Below are 20,468 nucleotides of genomic sequence, written 5' to 3' on the forward strand. Positions count from 1 at the left end.
TTTTTTGTTTAAATTTGGGATTAAAAAACTTAATATATTATATTTAATGAAATAGTGTTACCTCACAACTTATTACTTTTTATTATTCATGAAATATTATATTAGGATTCGAACAAGTAATATATTCTCTTAATTTCATTGTTATTTATTTAATTAATTTATAATAACTGGCACCTACCTTAAAAATCTAAATCCAGAAAGGCTTAATCACAACAATACTTAATCGTACTCTGTATTGCACCACTGAATTAATTTAAGGGAGAAAGCGCGTACTACCATACGACCGATCAATATGCGGGTCGATAACAGATAGATTGGTTTTATGATGTAATGCACGGGGATCTGTCATCCCTTGCGGGACATCGGCTAACATTGGGATTTATGTTCATGCGCGTCATGAAAATATTCAAAAGTGTAGTAGTAACTTTTCATTAACATATATGATTTTATATTAACTAATATCACTTGCTTTTTTTTAAATAATTGTTTAAATAATTTTATTTTATTACGTATTTTTCACAATAAATAATATAATATAATAAATATAAATTAAATTGTTAGGATATTCATAATATAATTAATTTTTCTTTATTTTCTGTTTATTGTATTATTTATTTATTTGTATTTAAAATTTGGATTTATATTTTGGTTATTTATGTTTCATATTTAAATATAATTGACTCAAAAACAAGTTGTGGTTTATGTTATTAACAAATTAATTATATTTTTGTATAATCATAAAATGTTTCACTTTATTGCATTGTTAATGTATTGGGATAAATTAAGTATATTACAGATTTAATCATAATATTATTCAGGTTATGACATACCATCAAAAAAATAAAAGATTGAAATAAAACACCAAACCTTTACAAAGATACATTTAATAATTATTTGCAACTGTGTCCACAATTTACGTAGAATTTTTGTATTTTGTTTAACTATAACTAAAACGTAAAACGAAATACACAATCAATATCTGTAAGACACTACATTAATATGTACATAAAATTAACTATTGTCACACTCTGCTTCTTGCAACAGAGCTTTGTGCAAAGAAAGCATACATACATAAATACTAATTGAGCATTGGAAATTGCCCATATAATTAAAAGCTTCGATTAAACAAAAAAATGTATATATAAAGCTAATAAAATCAAAAGTATAAAAATAGGTATAGGGGCATACACAACCAGGTGCTTAAATAAAACAGACTAAATAAAATAGAGCAGCCAATAGGGTTTATGAGACTAGAGTACTATATTCTTATATTAAATAGGATGAATATTATTATTAGTACTATTTTTAGTAATTGTTCAAAACTAAACACTTTTAAATGGAGGCTTATATTTTGATTTTAGAGAGTAAAATATTTGAAAGTAAACACTTCAGTGCACAGCTACATTTAAGATGTTTCGTGTATCAAGTCCAAAGATGATCTGTGATTCTTAGATTAAAAGTGATGTATTTGAAATTTAATTTGTACTTGCAAAATTAATGTGCGTCAAAAATAAAAACCGTCTGTTCTTTGAAAAATTAAACTGAAAGAAAATAATGTGCGCTTTGACTTGACACACTCACTTGAAATAATTTAAAGAAATGTCGCGCATTAAATCACAAAAGTAACATTGCACAAAATAAAAGCAAAATATTGTGAAATAGAACTGTACAATGAAAATTCAAAAGTTACATAACTATACATTAGAGCCATGCAGGCTTACATAATTTACATCTACACATTATCACTATTCCGTATGAAAATGTTCAGACGTTAAGACAGTTGAGCCGAAATTTTTATAAAAATTTTAATATATTACTCTATGATGTATAACTAAATTTTAATCTAAATTCCTTAACTAAAAAAATCACGAATTCATGGCAGATATGCTTACAACAAATCAATTCAATCATCAATTTTTTTTGATACAAAAGTCGTATAATAAAAACGTTAATAAAATCTACTAATTAACAACAGGTTTACATATTGTAAGCAACATAAATGGGGTCCAATTGGTCAGCTAAAAATCCATCCCGTAGATGCATGCGTTGCTTCTCGCCCCTAGAATTTATGGGCACAACTCCAGGATCGACTACAACAACTACACCAACTATTAAATGATGTTCTTCTAAAACTGTGTTTGTTACTAAGGGTACTAGATCCAGCGCCTCGCTTTCGTTTCCGTCCAATTCTACCACCACCACTAATAGGTTTGTCCAAGTAAATACAGCACTGAAACAAAGCATGGTCAGTTAAATTTATGTTGAAACAATGTTAAAATGTTAACATACCATTCAGCTATCTTTTTGTGACATCTGAGTACACTGTTTTCGATGTCGATTGGGTGGTACCTCATTCCTCTAAGCATTATCGTCTCATCCAAAGCACCAACAACGAAAACGGCATCGTGTAACTCGGGGGAATCGGTAGGTACCAAATGATGTGATGAACCGACAGATTCGTTGTCACTTTCTCTGCTTATAATAGTATCTTCGGATACGCAGTTTCTTTCAGTGCCTTCAGTCCTTCTCAAGAATCCTAAATATCCCGTCCTTGCATATACTTCCCCTGTATTACCAGTGACCAGTTTGGCATTAAAATGGTCACCGTATTCGCTCTCGTCGCCGTAAATCGTGAAATAACCACTAGCGTTGTGACCACTCTGCACCCAGATCTCGCCTAAGTGGGAATCCCCACATTGTCCCTTCGTCTCTGGATTGGCGATGATAACTTTAACACCGGGCAGAAGTTTCCCGCTCTCCATCAAGCAGAGACTGTGCGGGCTGCCCCTCTCCACCAAACTTACTCTGTCGTTGCGCAACGCCCTTAGATCCACGTAAACTGTGGATGGTTCTGGACTGGAAGCACCTTGCAAGCAAATCGCCACGTTCACTCTACATCCAAACGACGTGGACACAGCCCTCGGACTGAGACCGAGAGCGCTGAACAACTTGGAGAAACTGGACGTGAGATTAATTCTAGGCCGTTCTTCTGCTACGATAACGCACGTCCTGACGCATGCCAAGTTCACGTTACGTGATTTCAACTGGTTGACGGACGATCCTAAGCCTTTCGTGCACAATTCCATCACGCCGTATGAACAGAACGTGTCCCGCACTTTGTATTGACTGACTGCAGTCAGCCATAGCGCCGGGTTCACCTCCACCTCCGACGGCGGGATTAGGATCGAGTGGTGACCGGAGTAGATACTGCTAAGGCACCTGTGAAGTCAATCAGAAGTTACAAAGATGAAAAAAAGCGAGTTGTTTAAGCTTACCAGAGTGCGAAACCTAGTCCGCAGTAAGGATCTAAACAGAGAGCGATGTGTCTGCTGGGATACAACTCGCAAGCTAATTTCATGCTTTTGCAAAGGTTCGTGACGGCGGCATGCGACATTTTAATGCCAGCCAACATGCCGGTCGTCGACACACTGAAGTCCAAGTACGCGAGCATCTCAGCGGTTGGGGCTCTATAAGTCGCTGGTTGTTTCTTCTTCGGAATGTCGTCGGTATCTAAGATGTTCGGCCAAGGTTTTGACAGGCCGATGTGGCTGGCCTCTTTCGAACGTATCAGTTTCATCACAGCCTGAGTCGAGAGCACCAGCACGGACTTTGAGACGTCGACGATCATTCGTACGGTCGGCAAGGTGGTTTGTAGGTTCTGGGGATGTGGTGGTCTTATAGTAACTGGCACAGCTCCGACGTAGAGGCTGCCGTAGAATGCGCATATCAAATCAAGACCCGGTGGGAAGATAAGGGCGACGTGATCTCCCGGTTTCACTTTACCCTTCTCGGTCAGGAGGTTGGCTATCCGTTCCGCCTTCTTGTGGAGTTCAAGGCACGTCAGTACTTTGGCGGCCGTTCCCTTGCTGTTCAGCAGTGTGAAGAGCACGTGGTCGGAAGTGCCTTGGGCCCTCCATCGAAGGATCTCCGAAATAAATTGTTGCTGCTGGAAAAATGGGGTTGAGCCATCGAATTACATTGCGAAGAAGCAGTATTTTGTACCTTTTTGGATGAATCATCTTCATCCAGGAATCCGCCGATTTCTCTGCCTTGAGCACTGGCGAGTCTGTTACCTTGGACTAGATTGCCAACGATAACAGACGCGGGCCCCACGTCTGAAACACAGTCGGTTGCTGAAACGCAGAGGAACAACATGCTGTAGCATCACTCAAGCAGAAGCTTCATAAATTGTTAGTATTGGTATAGGTGATTGTAGGGGAGATTCACTAAAATATTGCTGGGATTTTATATATAAATATACATTTTAAGAGATATATTTATACATGGAAACTGACTTTTTTGTAATTAAAACTGAAGTACCAGATTAAAATGTAAATTTTGAAAAAATAATAGTAACCATAGTTATTGGTAATTAAACATAATATTTTTGGTTTTGGAATATTGAGAATTTTTGTCTAATAAGTAATTTATAAATAGAAAATATCATATCTAGTATCGACTCTATTATATAAAAAATGGAAAAACACAGATTATTAAACAATCAATTGTGAATAATGATAAATTATGTTACGCGAACAATTTATACATTTAATTTAATCAATGTAATTATGATTTACGATATGACGAATTTTGTAATGAAGCATTTCGATTTTAATAAAAGCGTAGTAATTCATAAATATTGGTTTAGGTATAGGGATACTACTCAAATATGAAAATCTATTTCAGAAGAAAGTATAATAGAATTAAAGACATTCTTAAAAAAAATATTAAGTAGAAATAAATAGTGCAAAATTAAACTGTAGATTTTCAAACAACTTTTACAAGGGTTGCACTAGTGATTACTTTTATACACTTTTAATAAATAAACAGAGAAATTTAGTCACCACCACCACCAAAACACTAATATTTGAAATTAATACCATGTGTCAAAAGTATTAGTCACAATTTTTAATATAGGTATTAAAAAGCGTGTTGTGAATCTAGTGGAAGGTGAAAAATACAAAATAAAAACAATTGTTAATTCACAAACCCACCATTACATAAATGCCACCATTTATTGCGCATGCCATTATCACATAAAAGAGAGAAAACCCTTTTTAATACAGTAGTACAAAATTAATTTGCCCAAAAAGATTGGTTAACAGAGCAGCTTGGTGGTTAAATGTGTTTATAAAATGTAAAAAATTGAATCATCTATTGTAATTCAGAAGCAAAGATTATCATTTCCTCCTGAAGTACAATCAATTTCTAAAATAACTTAAAAATGTGCTTAATACATAATTTGATTTGTAACGAGTGTAAAACTAAAAAATAAGAAAGTGTGTTGGTTTGAAGAAAAAATTCCATGGTGTTCCTTAAAAATTATAACATGTGAATGAAACTGCACCATAGTTACCTGAATGGACTTCTCTTGGTTTGGGTAAGTTGGTCACACATGTGTGAGGACACATTAAAACATTAGCAGGGTGTAGTGTGCCTTCCAAGAAGCGTCTCTTAGTTTCCGTCAAATGTATACCTCCAAGAGGTGTTTTAGGGAGGTAATTTGGAGGCACGAGAGCCAAGCAATATATACCCACTTGATGGATGGAATCGACGGCTTGTAAAACCCGCGACATCCATTGGAATGACTGTAAACAATGCAAGAAATTGTTATAATCAAATGTTTCGTACCATGAATGTTTATCCTTACTTCTTCTTCACTACAATCGGGTCGTTGCTCGGCAATTACGCAAATCCTTTCGTCCCTTAACACTCTATGACTGAATACGGCAATTCGTCCTCTATAAATAAATTTCATTGGTTCCACAGCTAAAACTGTGGCTATTATGTCGTCAGCATTATGTTTCCTGCCGGTTACAGTCATCAGGCCGTCCCTTGACCCACAAACAAAGACCAACCCTCCAGGACCTAAGAAACCTAACAGTCCTGATCTCGTATACTCCGCATCGGATATTGGTTTCGCATCGCTTCCCAACGGTTGTACTTTAAAGGTGGTATTACTTAGACCCTGCAGTCCCCAGTACTGAGTACCGGTTGCACCTGAGTTCACGCAGATTTCTCCAACCTCGTCGGTTTTACACAAATAAGATGGTCCTTCTAGTCGTACTACAACTATAACACAGCCTGGCATAACCTGGCCACAGTCTTGTAACGTCAGTGATGTTAAACTATTCTCTTGGTCCACTCGTACAACTCCATAACTTAAACCTTGCATAGACAAAACACCTCTACCGGTGGAGTTCACTCCTGCAACACGTTAGATATTAGAAAAAGAAAAGTGAATGATATAAAACACCTACCGGCTCGGCCAGGTCTTCGAACAGAAACAGTGAGTACCTCGCTGGAGCTGGCACAGGGACAAATGGCGTCGGCTCTCAGTCCTTTGGGTTGAAATACTGATAAGAATTGGTCGCACGAACTGAGCGACCAAGGGTTAGCACCATCAGCGACTAGCAACATTCTCAGTGACGACAAATTAATATCTTTGTGATCTTTTGTGGCCAATAAACCCCAGTGCAAATCCCTTGATTTAACAACGGCCACGCAAGCCCTGTACTTGGTGATCATTTGCATCCAACTGGCAGGATTTACCTTCATTAAAGCATAAGGTATGTATATGACGTGCATGCCATTTAAAACACTAGTTAATACTGAATGCCACAGTCCTACTTCTCGCTTAAAATCTAAAACGCACACCATGTTCTCTCCTTCCGTGTAACTGCAGGACATCGATAGCATCCTGCAGTGCTGCACCATGGCAGCCCTGGTTATTGTCACGCCCATCACAGATCCATCTCTATCAGTACTGTATTCAATGTAAGCCGGCGTTTCGTCCGTCAATCGCGGTGTCGGTGTCCAGTCTTTGGGTGTTTTGCCCTGGTGTTCAGTAACGAACCACGTCAGTCTCGGCCATCCCTTGAACTGGATTACTTCGCCGGAAGTGGTCTTGGGTAATCCCTTCAAGCAGGCTTCGGAAGTCAAGGCGACTTGTACTGCACAGCTGCCCAACAAGAAGCCGATTTGTAGAGAACCCGCGTCCCTTCTGGTGATCGGCACCTCGATCGGCACGGGCACAATTCCGGCGTGCAGGCAACCGTAGAACGCACACAAGAAGTTTATCGGATCGTTATTTGGATAAACCAGGGCGACTCTGTCGCCCGACTTGAGGCTAGTGTCTCCGTTCTTGCTGAACTGTTTTGTCAGTAATGCGTAGGCTATTTTGTGTGATCTGCTCAATAGTTTGCCGTATGTGAGGGTGGTTGTGAGTTTGCCGTTCGGGTCGAGTACTGTCGCGACCGGTGCTTTATAGGTACCGTTACCGTACCTTGTTATTGCGGCCTCTAGACTTCTGGGAAGTCCTGATGGCACAACTAGTTGCTCTCCAACCGCAGGGCTCATGCATGCACCTAAAAACAATTCGATAAAGACTCGTTTATAATATGTATTGAAAGTTGAACCTTCTGGTTTTGGGGCGTTGGGATCCTTAGGATTAGCGGCGATTTCTAGTTCAATGTCATCGTCTTCGTAGAACTCGGGCAAGGGTCGTCGCTTAGGCCTTTTTAAAGTATTAAGTAGTTGTTGAATTTTCGCTGACACCTTCCACCTTCCAGTACCGGTGCCCATTGTTCCATCCTCGGAGGCAGATGACGTGTATCTGTTAACCCTGTCTGCAGCCGCCCTTCTGCCGCCTTGTGCGGTGTTATTTGTGACGTCCGGTGGTTGTGAATCTACAAAACAATGTCAACAAATCATTCATATTAGGAGTAAATTTCTTACATGGTCTGAAGTTTTGCATGACCTCGGTGATGTCGGTGATCCTGTGGTCCCAGTTGTTGGGTTGCGGCAGCCGGGGCCTGTGATGTAACGGGGGCGGCGAGCCCGTGCTGCTAGTGTCGGACAGTGGTGGCGGCGGGAACATTTGCGGTGTGCTCCTGTCCTTCACCTTTTCTCTTTCTGGTGTACTTTCGACCGTCTCCTCGTTCACTATGCTGTCTTCATCCGAGGAAGATTCTAGAAACACAAACACGGGCTTATAACTTGTTGTTAGTTGAGAACGGTTGACGAGTGTTTACCGGAGTCGTGTCGATCTCGGTCCGGGCTTCTGGCCATAACGGATGTTCGTTTGGACGGCATCGGCATCGACGGTTTGTGTCTTGTCATTGCTTGAGCGAGGGCTTGTTGGACTGCCTCTTGTCGGACTTCTATAAGCGCAATTTGAATTAATTTAGTATGTTTCTGTTAAACAATTTAGGGAAGACAACAAAGAATGTTCAGAGGAAAGATGACAAACTTTTACGTAGGATTATTAGATTAAATTATAATGGAAGTTTAGTATTATCGACAGTGGAATACAATACAACTGATTGTGATAAGCTTTCAGGCACATATACTTACGTCCGTTCTTCCTCTCTTCAGTTGAGTTTGTACTTATAATACAAAAATACAGTTTTTCAAAGAAATCAAAACAAAAATAAAATAAAAACCTTCGATTTTGTGCATTAGAAATTAAACAATGCGATTCAAGTACTCAGCCAAGACACTAATGCAAGCAATAAAGCTTCGGCGTCCACTCACACTTATGACGGGGGGTGGAAACGTGAAAGAACGACAGTGAAACGAAACTGATAAAAATAAACACACACATAAGGGTGCAAAAAGAAACAAGCGCATCCGTGACTTACCTGAGTGGTAGCGGCTTTCGTTGCGGGTAAGCCGCCTGTTGCCCCTGCGCTGGGCCTTGGCGGCCGCCGGGCCAGCACTTGTCCTGCCCTCCTTGGACGCCGCCTCCTTCGGCCCCTCACCCACATCTACATGCAACAACAACAACACACTGAGCCATGCGATTCGACGACAACGGTCAAAATTTACCGAAAAATAATATTAAAATTGTAATCGAAATCAATCGTGATATACACACCGTTTCATGATTTATTGTTAGTCTGGACGAAGAAAAATAAAATAAACATCAACAAATAAAAGCCGCTAAAGTTTCAAGTGGATAAATGTTCAACATATAGTAATAAATGTTTCCTAGTTTGATCAAGGGATTAATTCAATATCGGTTTACATTTTTCATCGCCGGATTTGTTCGAATGCTGCAACAGAGATTTTTAAATTTAACAATGCGAAACAATAATTCTCATGTTTGATTATGACGTAAACCACTGTTCCCTACATATTACATTTTATTTGTTCAACTAGCAGATAAAAATGCAAACGGCGCAAATAAAGTATAAATTTTATATATTTTTACCGATTTTATTCGTGCTAAATTACTGGCGCGGATACCGTGAAAGTTTATGGGCACGTACAAATTTTGCATGTAAATAAATTTTATTCGGAAAGCCAAATATTAATATAAACTTTTACTGGGGCGGCCCTGAAAGTTTTAGATTTTCATTTGGCGACGTGTACGTGTGTGTATATCACAATATGTTTCGCAAAACAAAGATCTGCCGTATCCTGAACAAACTGTCCGTTAATGTTTACTAAAAACATGAATGAATTAATTAGCTTTATTTAATTTATTTGTCACGTTATTAATTATTAAACGTCCATGTAAACATTTTGAACTTAATGTCCGGATTGACAGGAAAAACTTAAAAACAAAACAAATAAAATAAAATCAGTCCTCCTTCCGGGTAACCTGCAAAAACGTTAACCACCAACCACCAACCACCAACCACATCCAACCACCACAGCCAAAAAAATAAATAAATAAAAAGCAAGCGAACACGTATACAGGGGATAGACAGAGAGGGTGATCGCGAACCTGAATGGTAACGTTTCTCGTTGTGGGTGACGCGACGCTGGGTGCGTCTCCTGGTGTGCTGCTGTTTGCCGCCGCTGTTACCGCCGCCGACGCCGGGCACGTCGTTTCCGTTGCCCGCGTCATTGCCGCCACCGCCGCAGGCTAAACAAGTTCACACACATCTTTCAGCTAAGGACCCACCCCGACACCAATCACCATTGCTTTTTTTTGCACGTACGACAGAAGTACTTGTGCGTATTGTAGTGCACAAATACTTCCGTTTACGGCGGCGATTTGCATTTGAAAGGCAACGGCGAAATGACGTTAAGCGAATGGTAAGACGATATACAAGCGTAAAATGGAAATGGGGAGGCCGTATATGAATAAGAGATTAGTGGAAGTTGCGAGGTCTTGCACTCGCGAATTAATAAGCCATACGGTTATTTACACGGCGTCTAACGCGAGTGCAAACAATTTATGTTAATGTGCAGTTTAAATTTGTATGGTAAATAGGCTTGAATTCTACTCCTGAAAGGGATTAGGACCTTTTTGATGTTTTACACAGGAAATACGTATAACCATTACACCAATATTGTACACACCCCAGTTTTGTTAATGTTAATACGTGAAGTGCATAAAATGAGCGAAACGTTTGTAATATTGTTTGGGTAATATTGATTATTCATTTTATTGTTACTGGATTATATACAGGGTTACCGATTGTATTTTGACTATCCTATTATGTACATATTTTTCTACAAAAGATAAAGTTCTTATTAAAATTTTATATTAAACAGTTGCTTTTTTATACTTATTATGCTATTTATTTTTTTTTCTACAACAGGAGGACGGTAAAAAGTATTATTTTGAAATTTTTACAGCAATTATTATAATTTGACTTGAATTACTTTTCTAATTTATTTTGAACAAAATTTCATTTCCGGTTTTACTGGAAATGACATTAACTTTTTATTTTCAATAGAACATCCAGAACATCGGTGAAACCAGAATCATTTTGTTAAAAATAATAAAGTTTAAAAATGTTAAATGTGAACAAAATGTTCTATTTCATCCACCATGTAGTCTATTTGTACTGTTTCACATTTTAATAAAAGCTTTTTTAGCATCTCTCATAATACAATAAATTATATGGGGCTAAAATATAATCAATAATCCTGTACCGTTGTTAAAAAACAACTACTTTATAGTTTCGTTCGCTAATGCACCTCTAATATCAAAAACCAGTATTTTTAAACAGCGGGTTACATTTTAATTAAATTTTCATCCAATTAAATTGCGCCCCGCTTTCCAGGCATTAAAAGTAACAAATTTGATTTCGATGTTAAACCTGAGCAAAAAACTCGCCGACCAGATAAAATATCGAAGTGCCTAACAAAATCGAATCAACGTTTTGTTAGGCACACGAATTACCTATCGGCATAAAAAAATGGTTTATTAAATAAATAAAAAAAATTCAGAGAAGAATTTTCCCTGGTACGGCATAAACATATAAAATACATTACTCCGGAGTAAACTTACTTGTATTTAGTTTAGGCACATAGGGAGATAAAAGTCGAGTCCTCTTCTTTTCATATCCTTTTTGAGTTATGTCGCCTGCAACAAAGAACAAATTGTTAAATAATTCATGAACATGTCAGACTTGGCGTGTATGCAATACTCGTTTTTCTGGTGGAGCAGTTGTCGTTTTGAATTTTTCAGATAAAATATTAATTAACTCCGTCCAAATAAACAGCGGTGTGTTAATCAAAATTAATTTGTACATCGAACATTGAATATTTAGAACGTACAAAGGGAAGTATCATAATTAATTAAAGTGTGATTGAATTACAATTTTACCTGCCAGAAACATTAATATCCAAGTAGTTTAATTACATCATCTAATCATTGTAACATTTCGATTGAAAGAGCTAATTAATATGCTGTCTGATTAAACTATATTCAGTAAATATGTTTAATTAGTGAGTAAACAGTTTTATAGTAATTGCAAAACTTTCGGGTGACATTAAATAAATTGTGCAAGTTCCAATTCGTTGATTTAATAAGACCTGCGATCACAGACTTCCCCGCTTTTATTTCAGGACTAAGTAAATTGTAATATTTCAACAAAGTTTCAAGATTGCACCACGAATACAAAGCGGCCGGATGCAGCAGTAAAAGAAAACAATGCCCGGCAGTGAAGATGTATCTGCGCAATCAATTTACATGAATTTACGGGGTTGGAATTGTCACGGGAGAACGTCATAAGTTCTCGGATTATTTCGTCGAGAATGATAGTTCGGTGCTTCGGTAGCAGAGAAATAAATAGGTAATTTGCTGCCATCCTTGGATATGCCGGAATTTTACGTGCAACAATGATAATTTAACGCCGCATTTTTTTGTTTGAGAGACTAGTTTGTGGAATGGTTTTATGAAAAGAGCGTTGTTTCGCACAGTTTTGTTTTGGCCATTATTATTTATTAATAAACATGCACGTTTCATTATTAAAAAACAATTCAGCTACTAGCAATCCGTATTTTAGTTATACAGGTTTCATATATACTATTGGACAAAAGTTTGGAAACCCTAAAATTGAATTATTTATTATTTAAACAGTTAATAAATAATAATAATAGTTAATAAATAATAAATGGTTTAAATAAAATTTCTGTTCTATCTCCTGTATAACGGATTAATAAAGATGCTTCTATAAGTTGTATTTACTTTTATTAAGATACAAAGTAAAATAGATTTTTAATCAAAATTGGACATAAGTTTGAAAACCCTATTAAATAATTTAATTTTCGAATAATAAACCAAAAACAAATAGAAGCATTAATATTTTGTTGCGTAACTATCAGCTTGTATGACTGCTACACACCTTTTGTTCACGGAGTTAACCAATTTTCTGTCAAATTTTGGAGATATTTTTTACCATTCAATTTAAAACCTTTTCAGTAGCTCTGTCTTTTTATTGTGTGCTGCTGTATATTCCCTTCTAAATAATCCCAAAGATGTACTATGGGGTTTATAGACAGTCATTGTGAGGCAATTGCAAAATTTATACTTTCTGTGTATTTAATCACAGTATCGGAGCCAAAACATATCAATAACCATCTAGTAACGTAATTTTGCAGAAAATGTTTTGTTCCTTGATTGTGTGGCCAAAAATAATTATGTTACGGAGAAAGACAAGAGACAAGGGACAAGAAGATAATCAGAAATGTACAACGCACACCTAGCCATAAATTTCAATAAACCATCTAACTAAATAAGATGTCATATTTGAATTTTCATTACGTCGCTGCCAATAAATTACAAGGATTTGCTGCTGTACGTATCATATAACCTCGCTAAAGAAAAGAGGTTTTCCTACACGGACCATAAAATCTCTTCCCAGTCATGTTTATGGGCGACCTTTGCTTTCGTCCTTTAGTACACGAAAAAACGTTTCCCTGTTGTTTTAACGATTCATTAAGTAACGTAAAATAATAGTTGGAAATGAGATTCGTTCAGATTTATTGCTGAGATAAGTCAAAATGATAAACGATAGAAATAACTCGTATCAGTATAAAAGTAAGTATTTTGATCGAAGATTTTTCAAATACGTCATTTTTTAAATTACTCATAAAAAATCAAGTTTTAAATATTATAAAGAGACTTTTTGATCGTCTATTTAACAGCGATCAATCGATTTTATAGACGGTGCATTGGGTTTTTAGTGAGTGTTCTGAAGGAAGACTATTCAAATATGTTAGTTTATATATCATCCATAAATATATAGTTTTATTTCAACTAAAATTAAAAATATTAAATATTTTAAAAGGATATGTTTGATGCTACTTTAAACGAATAGACACCAGTAGATTTTATAGGTGGTGGGTCATATCTTTTAGATAAAGAGTTGTAATGGGAAGATTTCTCAAACATTTCAGTTATATATTATTCATAACAAATCTAGTCTTATGCGCAACTATACTTAAAAATTTTCAATATTAAAAAGAAACCTTTTTAATGGACCATTGAATATATATTCTGAAAGAAGATTCTTCACTCCTATATCATTGATTGAATATATAGATATTTTTGATGGTCACATCTTTTAGTTACAGAGTTCAAACACACCAGTTTTCATATTACCTTAACATATGTAGATTTAATAACAACTAGATTTAAAAATATTAAATACTATAAAGAAGCTCTATGATGGCCCATTGAATAAATAGTCACGAATCGATTTCACATATTGTGCATCACATCTTTTAGTTGCATCAGCCTGCTTTGTATTCGGGGTGCAATTCAAAACTTCAAACTTTGCACCGGTAAAAGTCGGATATATTTTACATTCATCAAAGGATCCTTTATCCATAATACACAACCGTATCATGAATACCGTCGATTATAATTGCCTAAAGTAGATTATTTACCGCTAACATCAAAGTCCCATTTTGGTTTAGTTTTAATTAAAATTATTCGACAACATGTTGCACATTGTTAACAAGCGGCAATATTCCCGTAACACGCGATTACCAAAAGGAAAAAAAACGAAACCACGGACTATTAACATTTTGCAGGAGTTTCCCGCGGGATCGTTGCAACGAGTGCGAAACTTCTAACCAAGCGAACGGGGTTACGTCCCACGAATATAAAAATGCAGGACATGTTGAAAACTTACGGTTGACGTAAAAGAAACCAACTGGATTTTATTAACCGGATAAGCCGAGTGGAGGATTTAGCTAATTACGTGGGAGAGATTTTTTACGGTCGTTTGGTCCTGACCTTTTACGCCGTTTGAAGGATGCTTCGAGTCTGTTTTGGTTACCTCTGGTTATATTAAAATGCACAACTTTCTGATTACTTATATTAGATCAGTGGTGGGAGTATATACATATATTTGGTAAATAATGTTTTTAGTATCTACCTGAATAATTTTCCAGTGTATACCTATTTATTAAACTAGAACAAAACATTGGAATCCCTTTAGCATAATATTCAGTATGTCTATTTCTTGAGAGGGGAATTTGTGAAAAAATGAACTTGAGTTGTATAAACTAAAAATAAGTATTTACCCATTTTACGGAAATATCCAATATACCACTAAAAGCTTGGTTCTTAGGCTTGTTAAATTCTTCAAATTTTGTCCTCCGATATCTTCTAAATGGTAAGAGTTATAAAAAAATTGTAATATACCTTTTTTGGAGAACGTTCAATTTTCTACAAAAATGTAAATAGAAATTTTTTGTACGATAAAGTAATGGCGAGTTATGGATTTTGCCATATGGAACAGAAGAAAAAATGGAAAACTGATGAGGAGACGACCTCCTTATTAAAGAGTTCACCTTTAGAAAGCATTTTTTATAGGAACCAATATTTCAGTGTCAGAAGTTAAAAAAATACTTGGCCCATCTTAATACCCATCTTCCTAGGTATGTAAAATAAGTATGGGAAAATTGCGAGTATTTGCTATTTTTTTAATTTAACCACCCATTATTTATATCCCACTGCCAACATTGAATTTAGATAATTTTATAATTTAAATAGGAAGGACATGATGACAGTGGCAATTTGTTATTACACATTTAATAAAATAATGGCATTACCTAGAAGCCAACAATAGTCAAATGAAACATTAAATATGATTAAAATCATGAAATCTTAAAAAAATACCATTTTTTGTATGTTCACTTAGACATAAATCAATATATTAAAACACGAGAAACCCAGAAAAAAATCATAAACTTGAGTGGTATTAACCCAAAATAAATATTTAGGGTAATATACAATAATCATTTTCCTTGACATAAAATAACTTTGTCTAAATAGTGGGTATTTGGTAGTTTTTTATTTACCCTCCATTATGTATTTACCTCACTGCCAAATTGAATTTAGATACTGTTTTAATTTGAGAAGGGAGAGCATTCGTTGACAATGGCAAAATGTTATTACACATTCAACAAAACTCCGTCGTTACCCTAAAATCGAACGACATCGAAAAGAAACATCAGACACGGTTAAAACCAACGTTTCGATTGCAAATAAACCGGAAACGCTCGAAAGTGCATATTAAAAGAGGAACGTGGGTGCAGTTCTGTCGAATATTTAATGAAAAATCCACCCCGGATCCGTTGCTTTTATGTACGAGCATCCGGGAAAAACGTGCTGCATGCCATTACATAAACAGCTGCAACGTTGATCCCGCATCTATTACTGTAAATACAAATTTTATAAACTTACTAAACCATTTTTTACTCTTTAACCGGGAATATCTGGAATCGATGAGGCGCAAATCGAATTTTGAATTAAACTTGCAATAAATCTGTCACCGAATTATGTCAGCCATAAACAGGCGACTCGCTGACGAAATCGCATTATGTAAAAATGAACGGTAGACGAACGTTGTTTCGAGAAAAGGTTCGCTGGAAAATTTCCGGGGGCGGCGGTTTTGCGTGGGCAGATGTCGCGTTTTCTCTCGTCGTGTAATTACCCGGATAAAACGCACCTGCACACGACGTTTCCTTGCTGCGGCCGGTTTGTTTTAATATTTTAATATCGGACGAGTGGTTTTTTTTTGGTTAATTGTGGAAGGTGCAATTATTTCGCTCGGTTTAAATTTCCCGAAAACTACATCATTCATTTTCATTAAAAACTAGCTGCCACAACACCAAAAAATATGTGGTATAAAAACTAAGAATAATTTAAAAATATGTGAGGATCACAAATGGGGTAGCAGACGATTGAATTTAAGTTCATCTCTATGTTTCATGTCTTTCTCATGACGAAAATTTAGTTAAAACGACAAAATGTCTTTCTTAAAAATAAATATTCTTTCTTTTTGTGTACAGAAACAGTTTTAGGTTAAAAAAGTCTGTTATCAGAAAAATGTTATTTACTAATCGATTGTCAATCATAAATATCTAAAAAAATTTATCTTTCAATGACATCTAAGACCTCTTAACTGACAAAAATTAATTTGTTGACAAAGAAATTGCTTTTTACAATATCAGATTTATTTTAAGAAAGTTATTGTGTTATAAAGTCAGAAGAATAATATGTTTGACGTTAATATCTTACTTTCTTAAAAAGTAAAAACAGGATCTGACATATTAAATTTTTTGTTGTGATACCAATTTTATAGCTGAAGGAGATCTCAATGTATTAATAATTTTTTTGAGGAGATAGACTAAGCATTATTTGCGATAAATAGTGTAAATTGTAAAAAGGTTTTTTTGCAATTTTACTTTGCTTGAATAATAATTAATGAAGAGCTATATTAAACAATTTTTGAGACTTATTTACCAAAAGTTGTAAAAATTACACAATTTTAGGATATTTTGTAACATATTTACATTATTATTTATTAGTAAAAGATTAAATGTCTGTTGTTTAAAAAATAATCTTCTTCTTCTTCTTCTCTAAAATACATATACAGTAAAACACAGTATAAACAATAAAAAATTAAATACTTGTCAAAAAAAAAAAAAAAAAAAAAAATAATTTTTTGAAAGAAAAAACTATTAGAACAGAAATTATTTCTCCTAAACTGAAGAAATTTAAAAAAGTATTTTTGAACAACTTTTCGTCACTATTTTCTAAAATACATATATTAAAAGTTAAACTTATTAAACAGGAAATAATTAAATATCCGTCGGAATAAAATAAAATTTTTGAGGCATTAAGCTGAATATTATTTATTATAAAATGTGTAAATTTGAAACATGTACGGTAAAAAACAAAATACCTGTTAAAATAAAAAATAATATTTTGAAAGAATACAAAGAAAACATTTTTTTAGGAATAAGACATTTTTGAACAACTTTTCGTCACTATTTTCTAAAGTTAAACTTATTAAAAAGGATATAATTATTATTATTATGTCATTGTTTATTACTAAAAAATGTCAGTATGAACAATTATTCTTTGAGCTATTAAACTAAATATTTCAATAAATATAAATATTATAAATAGACAAAACGTAACATTGACATTTCTGTTTGTCACCCTCTTGAAATTTTTTGGTAATATTTTAACCATTTTATTTCCGTTTAAGTGTTCCTATGTCATCCAGAAAAAAAGTTCCAAATGTGGCTCTCCATAATTTAATACGTCAGGTGGAAAAGCCAACAGTTCCGAAATTGAAAGGCACACATTCCGTTCAAACGAATAAACTCCACCGAGTCTGCGGTGATTTGTTGTCATTTCGGGAAGCCGTTTCCCCGTTTGTGCCGCACAAGAAAGTCCTCCCGCATATCGGATATAATTCCCCGAGAAACGCTCCCAATAATCCTCTTATTTATCGACGCGATATCGGAGAAGGCATTTTGATTGGGATCCGCGGACGGTTTTACGATTCAATTTCGTATTATCTATGGTGATTTGTAATTTCGACGGTTAAATACGACCGGGTGGATTAAAACTTAATCCGGTTGATATAGTGGAAACGATATATTTCCGGTGGCGGGAGCGGGGTAGCCACCCCCGCGACGGATCCGGCGACGCGGAAAAGTATACGGGATCCAGAAAGTAGGCAATAACACTAGAACGAATGTATTTTATATGGACATTTCGTACAGCTGTTCTACATTTTTAAATGAATCGGGGGTTTATTAAACTTTCGGGTCATTTTTTTTGGGGGGAGCGAAGTTGCTGCATTAATTTAATGCCAAATCTTCTCAAGTACTTTATTAGTTAAAATAACTGGGATTAATATTTCAAAAAGAAGTTCGAACTGAGATTATTAATATCAATCGGAAGTTTGTAATAATAAAAGTTTGAACTTTCCAGTTATATTTAGAAAATAGATCAACAGAAAAGTGGGTTAATGAATCTGGATGAAAAAGGATTTATCAATACTTTCAAGAGGTTTTTATGAAGCCGCAGAAAAATATTTAGTGGTACAATTTTCATTGTTTAATTAAAAATGTTATTAGAAAAAGTCATGCTCGAACCCTATATCAAATTTACATTAAAGTAATGGTTTGACCTATAAAACCAAGATGGGAATTCTCCACAGAAAAACCACTCGAGGAAATCAGTATTCCACGGAAGATCCAATTAAAACATCGATCGTTCAAGAATGTATTCAAGTTATCTTCGCTTTAAATTGGAAAAAAAGATTCCAACCATAACTGGCGACATAAAAATGTAAGGCTCATCCCGAATTAAGCTGTCCCGCCATCTAAAAATTGCTTTTAAACTGACAACGAGTGAAAAATCGGAATACGAGATTTCAGGAGTTGTCTAATTAGTTTAAAACAAGGGTAACGCGGAAGTCGCAACTTGTGATATGACGGTTAATGATAAATTTAATTAAACTCGCAAGACGTAGTGGGCTTATCAAATTCTAAAGTCGTTCAGACACAATAAAGATAATCGCGTCGCGGGAAAGATTGCACAACTCCCGTTCGTATTGTCAGATGAAAAAAAAAAAAAAAAATTACGACTGGCAGACTCCTCTCGAACAGATAATCGAGGTGGAACGGAGCCCGTGTACTAGCTAAAATTAAATCCGGGCATAGTTTAAATTTAAACGGGCGGAGAACCCGCCGCAAAACACAAACACAACAACAATGGTGCGTAATGAAAATGCTCCGCGTTTATCGGTGTTGATGTTGGAAATTTTGATTGGCCCGAGTATGCGAACGCTGATGGATACGAGAAGAGTTTTGATGCGTTACTTTGGGTGGTTTGACAACGTTATAAATTAGAGACAATAATGGAAAACGGAGGTCGATTTATTTCGTGATAAATAGACGTGGGAAGTTATTTATTCTACCTATTGTGAGTGCGGTAGATCCTTGAAAGTTATGTAACATTTTTCTTAAATTTATCACTCCTTTCGTAATACAGCAACTTTCACATATTAAAGGGAACTTTATCAATTTTTCACGTACGCTTGCTGTTCGAATGCAAAAATATATTTTAAGTGAAGGCCGCGCTGGTATATTCGAAACTTTTCAGATTAAAAGAAACGTAGATGCTCATAGTTTTTTTACAAGGTGACGTTTACACAAAGCAACAGCGGTGGAAAAACGAAAGTTGCTCCCAACAGAAAACTGATACATACATAAAATGATATTTTAAAACGCATAATTTCAAGGAACGTAGAAAACACTAAAAAATCTATTGTACAACTAAACATTTAAATTTTAAATATTTTCAAAAAATCAAAAAGGAGAACTGAACTGAAAGAAAATGATAAATGTTCACCTATTTACATTATAATTATTAATTAGTATTATATATATATATATATATATATATATATATATATATATATATATATATATATATATATATATATATATAATATATATACATATATATGTATATATAAACATTTTTTACTCTAAATAGTATAAATTTGGTAAAATATGTCTTCAAGAAATTTCTCTTTATAATTTTTAAAAATATAAAAAGTAGTAATTTACATAAAAAGAAAAACGTGTTGTGTGGTATATTTCTATTAAAATTATTTATTAGTTCAAAATTAAGACCCTGTCAGTGTAAAAAACAAATTTTTGACGTATTAAATTAGACAATTTTTATTCTAAATAGTATAAATTTAGTAGAAAGTGTCTTCAAGCAATTTCTCTTTATTATTTTTGAAAAAATTAAAAAAGTAGTAATTAACAAAAATAGAAGGTGTTTTGTGGCATTTTATTTACATTAAAATTATTAATTAGTTCAAAATTCCCTCAGAGTTAAAACCAAATTTTTGAGGCATTAAATTAGACAATTTTTACTCCAAACAGTATAAATT

The 20,468-nt window shown here is 34.8% G+C and overlaps 2 protein-coding genes across 8 annotated transcripts in view; one reads left to right on the forward strand and one right to left on the reverse strand.

Moving 5' to 3' along the window:
- LOC109606128 (sphingosine kinase 2) overlaps positions 1 to 20,468 on the forward strand; it is a 104,042-nt gene that overhangs the window by 23,636 nt on the left and 59,938 nt on the right. The gene's annotated exons all lie outside the window — the stretch shown is intronic.
- Positions 869 to 20,468, reverse strand: part of LOC109606636 (disco-interacting protein 2) — a 111,018-nt gene continuing 91,418 nt past the window's right edge. Inside the window, exons 3-14 of one of the 7 annotated variants that reach the window (XM_049962373.1) lie at positions 11,252 to 11,326; positions 8,643 to 8,768; positions 8,034 to 8,162; positions 7,738 to 7,971; positions 7,419 to 7,688; positions 6,261 to 7,367; positions 5,651 to 6,207; positions 5,357 to 5,588; positions 4,003 to 4,133; positions 3,276 to 3,943; positions 2,290 to 3,219; positions 869 to 2,230 (exon numbers count right to left, since the gene is read on the reverse strand). In XM_049962373.1, the coding sequence (XP_049818330.1) occupies positions 1,978 to 2,230; positions 2,290 to 3,219; positions 3,276 to 3,943; positions 4,003 to 4,133; positions 5,357 to 5,588; positions 5,651 to 6,207; positions 6,261 to 7,367; positions 7,419 to 7,688; positions 7,738 to 7,971; positions 8,034 to 8,162; positions 8,643 to 8,768; positions 11,252 to 11,326 (4,712 nt within the window). In that variant the 3' untranslated portion in view covers positions 869 to 1,977. Of the gene's footprint in view, positions 2,231 to 2,289; positions 3,220 to 3,275; positions 3,947 to 4,002; positions 4,134 to 5,356; positions 5,589 to 5,650; positions 6,208 to 6,260; positions 7,368 to 7,418; positions 7,689 to 7,737; positions 7,972 to 8,033; positions 8,163 to 8,642; positions 8,769 to 9,733; positions 9,875 to 11,251; positions 11,327 to 20,468 lie in introns of all 7 variants that reach the window. The other 6 variants (XM_049962371.1, XM_049962375.1, XM_049962374.1 and 3 more) reach the window with 6 other exon arrangements.

The sequence above is a fragment of the Aethina tumida genome, chromosome 2 (assembly GCF_024364675.1).
Source record: "Aethina tumida isolate Nest 87 chromosome 2, icAetTumi1.1, whole genome shotgun sequence".
Lineage (NCBI taxonomy): Eukaryota > Metazoa > Arthropoda > Insecta > Coleoptera > Nitidulidae > Aethina > Aethina tumida.